At 38.3% G+C, this 11,039-nt stretch overlaps 1 protein-coding gene across 10 annotated transcripts in view; it reads left to right on the top strand.

Annotated features, from left to right (window-relative positions):
- Positions 1–1,299: 1,299 nt before the first annotated feature.
- LOC117397393 (Friend leukemia integration 1 transcription factor-like) overlaps positions 1,300–11,039 on the top strand; it is a 33,366-nt gene continuing 23,626 nt past the window's right edge. For 6 of the 10 annotated variants that reach the window (XM_059010061.1, XM_059010060.1, XM_059010059.1 and 3 more), the window contains exons 1-2: positions 1,300–1,458; positions 6,409–6,527. In XM_059010061.1, the coding sequence (XP_058866044.1) occupies positions 6,456–6,527 (72 nt within the window). In that variant the 5' untranslated portion in view covers positions 1,300–1,458; positions 6,409–6,455. Of the gene's footprint in view, positions 1,459–4,529; positions 4,997–5,019; positions 5,039–6,408; positions 6,528–11,039 lie in introns of those variants that run through there. The other 4 variants (XM_059010055.1, XM_059010057.1, XM_059010056.1 and 1 more) reach the window with 4 other exon arrangements.

Raw genomic sequence — 11,039 nt, 5'->3', positions numbered from 1 at the left:
GTCTGGAAGCGATTACCCAGGATTTTTTTTTTTTTTTTTTTTTTTTTTTTTAACATAGGGAAGTTAAAATTGAAGATTTTAATAACATGAATATGCTAAGAATGCATGAGCTCACTTTAATAATGCAATTATTAATTAATTGCCGGTGTGTTCAATTCGATCATCATTTACGATATTGGCTTGATTATTTTGTGCAATGAAACTCACAGGACATCTTCAACAGTCTGTATTAACCTTTGTGTGTGTGTGTGTGTGTGTGTGTGTGTGTGTGTGAGAGAGAGAGAGAGAGAGAGTTTGTGTGTGTGTCAGTGTGTGTGTGTGTGTGTGTCAGTGTGTGTGTGTGGCAGTGTGTGTGAGTGTGTGTGTATGTGTGTGTCAGTGTGTGTGTAAGTGTGTGTGTGTAAGTGTGTGTGTGTCAGTGTGTGTGTGTGTGTGAGAGAGAGAGAGAGTTTGTGTGTGTGTCAGTGTGTGTGTGTGTGTGTCAGTGTGTGTGTGTCAGTGTGTGTGAGTGTGTGTGTATGTGTGTGTCAGTGTGTGTGTCAGTGTGTGTGTGTGTATGTGTGTGTCAGTGTGTGTGTGTAAGTGTGTGTGTGTGTGCGTGTGTGTGTGTGTGTGTGTTATAGTTTAGGACAGATAGTTTGTTTTAAACACCAACTGCTGTCCATATACAGACTGTGAGATTGCCTTAATCAAACACACGCTTAAGAGTTTTAACACGTTTTAAAGTGTGTGCCTACAGTATGTAAGTATGTGGGCGAATTGTATGCATATGCATGTCTGATGCGCTAATTAAACACCATCATGAGGTCAGCATCATCTCAAGAAGGCTCTGTTTTTGGAACTGTGCTGTGCATGAATTGCCTGTGTATCCCAAGACCTGCATGGGATCATAAAACAAGACTTTGCTAAACTAGCAGATGTGCTCCTGGCGTGCATCGTGCCTTGTGTAAAGCAGGTACCGGCTGTTAAACAGCAGGTGCTTCATCGCGAATTACCGTCGTGATTACACATCTTCCTACCAGCCCTTGAACTTCCCAGCTTTTGTTCTTCGACGCTAAGTGGCTACATTAAGGCAGTTAGCGGGTAGGTCCGTTGTTTTCCTATAAAAAAACAAGACCTCATGGTTTTTTTTTTTTACTGGGCTGTTCCCATTTATTCCAAATTTCCTTTTATTTCACGGTTCAGTTGACTTGGAGAGTTTAGACTCCCTCCTAAGCCGGGATGCACGGGGGGGAGGTAGTGAGGAGGGGGGGGGCTTCTCGCTAGTTTCTCATTGGCTCTTTGATTTAGGCTCCCGCATCACATAGACATTCCCATTCATACATCATCCTCTGCATTTATTCCCCTTTTAAAAATAACCGTCTGTTATCCATGCTAACAACGTTGTGGTAAAGGAACTGGTATCTATAATTCAGGAAATAGGGGACAAAATAACACAACCCTCCCCACAAAACTTGGGTAAGTAAAACAACCATTTTTTTAAATATAGTTTTGATTGACAGTTGCAAGATAAGGCTTACATGCCCGGCAGAGTATTTTATAAGTTCTTGTTGTCTTTTTACATGTACCATTTTTTCTGCTAGCCATTTTTAAACGCATTTTTATTTTGTGGACTTCGTTACAGTTTCGCATGCATTGGAAAATGTACTCAAATGCAGTGCCTAGTTCATAACTGTATATCTGTAATATATGGCTAGAATACGTGGCGACTTCAGCATTGATTCATATGCATAGTCATTTGAAACTGTGTGTTCTTTCAAAAAAGACTGTGTTAAACTCGGACCATACTTGGACAATATAGACCGGGCATCGTATGGAATTCAAACGCTTTGTGCAAATGAAGATCTTTTAGAGGGAATTGGTTTAAAATAGCGTCCATTCGTGATTTTAACAATGTTACACAGGAGTTCTCTCCCGAGGATCGATTGTTTAGTCCTGAACCCTTACTCTGGTATAATTGTGTGCAGATGCAGAATTGCATGCCCCTTTACCTTTTAGGAATTGGACGCAGTTTCATGAGGCGTACCCATTCGTCTTGAAGGGGGGAAACGCAAGACGAGAACACTAGAGATTGTCTTACTCAATAAAATCATTTTACTAGCATCATTTTTCTTTAAAAAAGTTTTCAAACTGAGAGTTAATATACACGAGAACCACAAGTAATGTGCCATATATCTGCAAACCTTTTTTGTATATAGTTTTGTTGTTTTGGTTTTTACTGCTGACTGCCTTGTAAACTCTTTACTCATTTTATTTATTTATTTATTTATTTATTTATTTATTTATTTATTTAATTTTGTTGCTCAGGACTTTGATCTGAGTTTTTCTGCTGGACATTAGAAAGTCTACAACTATGGACAAAAGTTTAGCATCGCCTAGAATTTTAGGATTGAGACAATTAAAAAAAAAACGTTAGATTTCGTAATGTCATATTTTTCAAGTGTTGTCACTTTTTTTGTGAAGTATATGGAAAACTACAAAGCGGTATGCAATTCAATTTGTTAACGTAACATTATTCAGCAGGTTTCATTCGACTTTATGAAGCAAAATGAGTTAATTATATAGGGCGATGTTGACCACAGCTGTATAGTTAATATGGGACGTGGGTGATAGGTAAACATGTCTGTGCAGGTCAGAGACGACGCCGCATGTGTTTGACCATTAGTAGTGTGTTTTTATTAAACATGCTTCTGTTGTGTTGATGTTTCTATTTACAGTACGGGCTTATTGTAACTCAGGGCGATACCTGTTAGGAGGGATAATAAGGGGGGTCGGGGGGCGACAAATTAATGTCTGTAAAACCGTGGCAAGCAAGTCCATACTATTCACGAACAAAACAAGCTCATTATGAATAACTTAATACTGTGGCCAACACAACGTTGATCTTTCCCAGTCTTTGTTGTGGACATGTTGTGAACTGATGCGTAATTGCCCGGGAGATGTGTGTTGCTTTAAAGATGAAGACATTCATATGTGATGGATGCACAACATGCATGGCTGACATCGTGTTATTGGCATGTGCATATCCTGGTTTAGAGGCACGCGAAGCCTTTGTGAACAGCGCTACAGTTACCGACATGTTACCGTCTTATGGTACAGGCCTAATTAAGTATGTACGGTTAATTTTACAGTCTTTGCTGGAGTCTGTAGTTGTAAACTCGATGTTGAAAATAATAATAATAATAATAATAATAATAATAATAATAATAATAATAATAATAATAATAATAATAATAATAATAATAGTGCGAGTTTTGTATTGTTTATAAAAGCGCAACTCTCTAAAATGTCATCGTTTTGCATGTTTTGTTACTAAAGTTACAAGACCGATTAATGTTTTTAAAATAAATTATTATTATTATTATTATTATTATTATTATTATTATTATTATTATTATTATTATTATTATTATTATTTGTTTCAATTTAAATGGTGTGAAATATCAAATTTAATTTCAGATCCCAATATTTTTTAAAAAAACGTATGGCATTCGTTCTTGTGATAATATTTACACAAACATTGATTGTTTGTTTAATCTGTGTGCAGTACAATGCCTGCTTGTTTGATTCTTGTAGTAAACAATGCACAGAGAAGCCCCCGACATATGGTCCCGTGTATAGCATGAATTTAACGCAGCTCTACCACATGAAATTCCTTCAACGGAAACACAAAATCTATAAACATGTCGACACCCAGGTGAGAAACAATTGGAATAACCGCGGAGATACCTACAATACTTTACCACCCAAAATGCAAATGTGGCTTACGGATATACAACATTATCATGAAGCAAAAAACAAAGTAAATACACCCATTTTAAAAAATGTAATATTGGCATATTGAGATTAAAAAAAAATACGTAAATTAAACAAAGGGAATTTGGAATGGATCGAATTCTTTTTAGCCATCGTGTTTCTCATCCAGACACAGACTCCCAGAAGGTTTTCTTTGTCACGATTTTCATTTTGTTCTGGACTTTTAGGAATGTTAAATGCCCCCAGTGCCAGTCGGGCTAGTAATTGCATGCGTTGTAGCAAAGGCTATAGACACAGTCCCCGGCCTGCCCTTTCACCCTCAACTTTATACGCTGCACTTATTAAGGAGAAAAGTGTTTCAGTATGGTGCAGTCTTGTTTGGGCGAACGAGACGTGGGGGGGGGGGGGGGGGGGGGGTGAATACGACCGAAACCACGAAACCTATGGCGGTTCTATGAGGACATGTCGGTAAATCCAGATGGCTGTGTTAAAATACATATTTGTTGTGTAGAATCCTTTATCACAAGACAAATTGGTTCGTGTCAATATCATTTTGTGTCTACATACCATTTCTTAAAAGGTAGATGCATTGCAAGCAACCGTGTCCTAGATTATTATTATTATTATTATTATTATTATTATTATTATTATTATTATTATTATTATTATTAATAATAATAATAATAATAATAATAATAATAATACAAAAATGTGCTATTATTATGAATAATGTATTTCTGAAATACATCCTTTCATTATAAAATATTGAGACTGCATTTATATAAAGAAAACAGTATGTATTAGCGTGATTCTACAGTTTTAAAGTGTGTACGTTTTTATTATAGAAATCTAAACAGCACCACTCAGCGTCCAAAGCAGTAATGGAACATTTAAAAAAAATGTTTTTTTAGGTTGTTAAAAAAATCATCTGGAGGAAAAAGTACTAAAGGTATCTTGAGGTGGGGACAATGAATCGGAATGCCTGCAAAACATTGATAAGAGAACGGAAATGAAATAAATGAAAGGGAGAACGAAGAAAGTCGGCCACAAAGTGCATGCCTTCAACCCCCGTAAGAATTCTGTCTGATTTCACTAGTCTGCAAAAATTCAGGGAGAAAAATAAAGCCTGCGAGGGAGAATTTTTCCTTTGTACGACTGTTTGGATGGGACCCTGCAAGTGGTACACAGGAAAAGTATTGTGTTAGCACTGGAGTGAACGTTTGAGCTCTGCTTTTTAACTGTAAGTTTCCACAGTTTTGTCCTGTTACAATAACCTGCATAGGTAAGTGCTTCTGTTGTGTTTAAAGCGACTATAGGAAGAGGGAAGCGGGTTGCAGGGAAAAATAGATTGTATCGTACAGCTCACTGCATGAAATCTCCCGTACATCTTTAGATGGGAAAGAAAGAAAGAAAGAAAGAAAGAAAGAAAGAAAGAAAGAAAGAAAGAATACTAATAGATGCATAAGAGGCAATAGAAAGGATCGGAGTAAGTCAAGGTGAGCGGTGAAAATGGCAATAGTCAATCGAGGAGCCTTTTCGAGAAACGGATATAGAGAATTAGTTGAGTGTTTAAAGAAGAATTTGAACCCGTAAATAACGCGCTGGAGAGCCTGGGAAATTGAGTGACAGTCTGAGAAAGTGGATTAAACTGGAGACAAAACAAAAACACATGACAATAGACTGAGGCGATGATAGCTCGGTGACGCGGTTTGAACTTCAGGGTACCCAGTACAGCTCATGCATAGTGTTGTGTTGTTGAAGTGTTTATAATAGACAAAACGTAAACTACATTGGTGGGCCTGCAGTACGTTCAGAGTCGGGTTAATTGAGAGGCTGGATGGATATAAATACCGGTTGTAGCCTATGCATGCTAAGTGGTCACTTAAAAAGTAATGAGGGTTTAGTAAAACACACACACACTTGTGTGTGTGTGTGTGTGTGTGTGTGTGTGTGTGTGTGTGTGTGTGTGTGTGCGTGTGCGTGTGTGTGTGCGTGTGTGTATGTGTGTGTGTGTGAGTATGTGAGAGAGAGAGTGAGTGTGAGTGTGTGTGTGTGTGTGAGAGAGTGTGTGTGTGTGTGTGTGCGTGTGTGTGCGTGTGTGTGTACGCGCGTGCGTGTGTGTGTGTATGTGAGAGAGAGAGTGCGTGTGTGTGCGTGTGTGTGTGTGTGTGTGCGTGTGTGTCTGTGTGCGTGTGTGTGTGCGTCTGGCAGCGTATACTCTGCACTCCATAGACAATAGTCTGGTTTATGGGGTTCCGCTGGTGACTGAGCGCCAGTAGCCTCCATACCTCAGTGACCAGCAGGAAATGTAACACAGCCACCGTATCTCCTGTGAAGGGTCAACTGTGGGGTCCAGAGATCAGCACTGAAATATAAATTGTTGTTTATTTCCGTTATTCAGTGTCTCCCACGTGGTGACTTCAACGCCCTCAACAGCAAAAACTAAATTAATATTATTAGGCCTACTACTAGTAGTAGTAGTAGTAGTAGTAGTAATAATAGTAGTAGGAAACATGGAAACGTAATTCAAAATAATAATAATAATAATAATAATAATAATAATAATAATAATAATAATAATAATAATAATAATAGCAGTGAGTTTGTTTTATACATTTAAATGATGTCATGACTTTCTTCTTGTGATTTCAGGGCCTAAGTGAACAGAGCTGACATTTTCAGGCCCGCTTGTTTTTTCAATGAAAATGTTTCAGACAGTTCCAGACACCTCGTCTTACGTCAAGGTAAGACAAGAGCGCCACTTTAACCAGGTAATGTCAGAAAAGGGGCGGGCTCTAGGGTTCTCCAGTCTAAGAAGCCTTGGACTTTTGCTGTTTGTAGTTTTGTTTGTTTGTTTGTTTTTTACAAATATGCATCAGACATTTTGTCATTCACTGTATTGTTTTATTGGAAAGTCGAAAAAGGTTTAGAATATTTGTGTCTATGATTAGATCGTTTTATTTCTGGTAAATTATATTCGGATTATGTATTATGGTAAATTATATTCAGATTATTTATTTAAAGTGTGTCACTTTTTTAATGCAATATTTTTAAACCATTTTAATTTCCATCATCTGGAATACATAAAAACCGTTTTAAATGGGGAAATGTGTGATCATTATGGTACAGTAAACCGTAGCCTACCCGTAAACTGAAGCATACGCTTGCAAAATGAAATGATAAAATAGAAAGTCTGATATCATTAAAATCATTCTATAAGTATCTGATGCCAAAGCACGTTGTAGCCCATACTATTATTATTATTATTATTATTATTATTATTATTATTATTATTATTATTATTATTATTATTATTATTATTAGTAGTAGTAGTAGTAGTAGTAGTAGTAGTAGTAGTAGTGATGGATTAGATAAAGGTTCAGGGATTATATTCTAATAGGCATCAGTGTGTACACGTGTCACTACATGTTCTTTCCGTTTGTGTCTCGGCAGGCTCCTCGCTTACTTTAACGCGTTATTATATTTGACATCATATCGTTTTTTTTTAGTTTTTTTTCCCCCACCACAGCCCCAAAGAATGTAAACAAACCAAACATCGGACATATGGTTTACAGGTTTTAAAAACACTGTTCATCGGGTCATAAGGAACAGGGCGCGATTCATCCAACCACTTAATCGAGGCATAGATTAACATATTGGGGGCTTGCGCAGCGCTACAACCCAATAACCGTTGCGTTTAAATATTATATGATTAACGCAAAGTAAGCAGGGTTGTGAACTTTATTAAGGATTTAAGCAAAGGTATAAAAAAATGAAAAAGATAGTAGTAAGAGTAGCAAAGGGTAACTAGTTGTAGAAACGAAAAGTTACTTGCTAGTTTTATGTAAGGAAAATCATTATAAAAAGTAAAAACGGGGTTGTCTTTGCCTTTGCTGTTGCACTGTTGGCGTTTTTATTTTCGGTTGGTGTTTAAGAATGTAAAAAATAAATTAAACCGTTGAGGCATTTCAGTAAATGGATAAGGTAACTTAACAGTGCGGTACTTACTAAATCCCCTCCGCTGGTAACCAGAACCTCCCCAACATCTCCTTCAGGGCTCTTGAGAATATACCACACGGTGTGTGCGTGCGTTGTGTGCACACCTCAAAATACACCCATTGTGCCTGCTTAAACTATTCATAATATTTTCACATTGAAGGCTTTTTCAAATGAATAGTGCTGTGAGGACCTTTTTGCCCTTGACATAGAGATTCTGTTCATGCAGTCATAACGTTTGTGCAGCATTGCACAAAGACGGGTTCTCTGTGAAGGGACTGCAAGCCCGACTCCGAGGAACAATTCCCGGTTTGTTCTGGAGGCTTCCGACTGTGATTGAAGGTTGAAGCTAAGAAACCCAACTTGCTAGCTCCAATAAAATGTATTGCGCCTGTAGGCATACAGCTCTGCCTGGAAACCTGGCAAGACCTCAATGGTCCAACCTAGTACAGTGGTATATTTTACTTTGACGTAAAGTATTGCGATTTGGATCTTTGTTGTTTTAGAAATTCTGTAATTGTCCAGTTCTATAACATTTTATAGGCAGAAATTCGTGGCTCTTGAAGGCCTTTTATTAATGTGTATATATTACAACAAAAATAAAACTAAAGGGATAAAACCAAGAGGATATGTTAACCGTTTCTAGAATTAAACGGATATCGTGCATCACTGAACTGTGTTAGGCAGCAGTGTGCTACAGTAATTATAACACTTCCAGGAGGGGTTCGGACAAAGGAAACGGGTAGGTATGTGTGCTAAGAATCCTCATTAACACATCATGCAATTGCAAATCAATCACAGACACAATGAACTTGTTCTAGAAACTACTGCGTGGAAGGGTGTACAAAGATCTCCTGCTTATAAGGAATGCATATCTATAATACTCTAAATCAGGGGTCTCCACCCCTGGTCCTGAAGAGCTATGGAGTCTTCTGGGTTTCCTTCCAAACGAGCTCTCGGTTATTTAACCGATTGTTGGCTTAATTAGTCCAGTAACGTGTGTTTCAGACCTCCAGCCATTGATGGTGTAAAGATATAAAACCTGCAGGATTGGGGTTCTCCTCAGGACCAGGGTTGGGAGCCCTGTTCTGTATGATGAAGAGCCTGGGCTTCGCCTCGGGGTTTCTGTCACCAGGCAGGGGGTGGTTCATCTTGTGGTGTAGACCCTTGTGTCAATCCGCTACGCTGTTCCTACCATGTCGTGAATTGTTTAATTGAACAGTTCTATGAAGTTGAATCTAACCATGGTTGCGATGGACTGAAAGAGACAGCAGTGACCACAGACCGACCCGCCTCGTCCTCCACACCGGGGTTTCTTTTGAAAGTCCAGTGCCACTGACTGAAGTGATATTAGTCTTACACTTGTTGAATTCAATGTACTGTTAATAACTGCGCTTGTTTTGTTTGTATTACCTTGCCATACAGAGTGGTGTGAATTATTATTTAAAAACGTTTCATTGGTCCTGTAACTTTAGTAACAAAACGGTCAGAACTCGATGATATTTGATAGAGTTGCACGTTTATAAATCATAATAAACTCGCACAGTTTTATTATTATTATTATTATTATTATTATTATTATTATTATTATTATTATTATTATTATTATTACCTTTTTAACGACTTGTCCAGTTTTTAACTGAAAATGTTCTCTAATAGGTCAGGCTAGTCTCTTCATTATGTGGATCCGCTTTAGCTACACAAGAACAGTTTTGCCATCTTGTTTTTTTTTTTAATGTGACGACTGGGATTTGTTTTAACATTCAGTATTTCCCCCTTTTTAATCAAATAATTTAAATGAGAAAATGTACAACAGGCACCCCTCAAGACAACTTTTAGAGAAATATTCTGCTTCATTCAAGCGAATCCACGGTCTAGCAGCAGCCTTGTTTTGGTAAGGTCAGGCGAGACTCGGGCTTTCCAGTAAAAATAAATCTCAAATTAATGATGGCCTTAAGCAAGGAGGCAAGACAGTTTGGGCCTGTGTGCTGCAGTTTGAGTTTTTCAGTCCTCAGTGTTTTTACTTTGGCTTTCTCTGTGCCCAAGAAAGACAAAGGGCTCACCCGGACACTGAAGCCAAATGGAAAACGAAAGCACCGCTCTGTGTCAGTACCGGTTTTAGCGGTTAACAGAAAAGTAAAGAAATAAATACAAAAATAAAAATAATAATAATAAAAAAAAACAATCTGTCACGAAAATGTATTTCTAAAGTTCTGACCCCACTTGTGCAACATAAAACCACATTTTATCAGTTTGTTTTCTTTATCCTGACAACTCGTGTTTAAGTATTATTTTGCAATTCGTTGGGTCGTTTCCACACTGCATTTCGTTGAAAACCTTGTCAACTGCAACCTGTATTATATATTCATATATTATACAGCAGACATATAATACCAGTATGCCAGTATGGTTTTAAATAATAATGTTTATACTAGTTCTCTGTATATATTCTGAAAACGAAATTGAGTACTTGAGATATATATAAATCGTATTCTGTGATCCCATAGACCTCTAGCATATTTGTCAGAGTGACTCTTTTTACATTATAATATTTCTATGGGGGTGGGGGAGAGACTCGCTCTCCAGCACCCACCATTCCTCCTTCTTCCAAAGGCTCTAAATCCGGGCGCGTCCTGCCGTTCATTGTATGGGAAGAACTCTGGCTGTCAAGATCCAGCCGCGAGCCACATGTTTGGATAAAACCACCATGCATTTGTTTACTGGCCTTTCAGAAATATGCGTCACAGCTGCAGTCATGGAGTTACTGCAAGTGCTGCACTGCTGCAAAAAGCAATGCCGTTACTTTGGGGACAATATCTACCGGTCTTACACACACACACACACACACACACACACACACACACACACACACACACACACACACTCACACACACACACTCACACACACACACACACACACACACACACACACACACACACACACTCATACACACACACACACACACACACACACACACACACTCATACACACACACACACACTCACACACACACACACACACACACACACACACACACACACACACACACTCATACACACACACACACACACACACACACACACACACACACACTCACACACACACACACACACACACACACACACACACACAACACACACACACACACACACACACACACACACACACACACACTCACACACACACACACACACAACACACACTCACACACACTCACTCACACACACACACACACACACCACACACACACACACACACACACACATTGATCGCGTTTCAAGTCAAT

Source organism: Acipenser ruthenus, chromosome 40, assembly GCF_902713425.1.
Source record: "Acipenser ruthenus chromosome 40, fAciRut3.2 maternal haplotype, whole genome shotgun sequence".
NCBI classification, from domain to species: Eukaryota; Metazoa; Chordata; class Actinopteri; order Acipenseriformes; family Acipenseridae; genus Acipenser; species Acipenser ruthenus.
The sequence above is the reverse complement of the archived record's forward strand: the minus strand, read 5'-3'. Positions and strand labels throughout refer to the sequence as shown.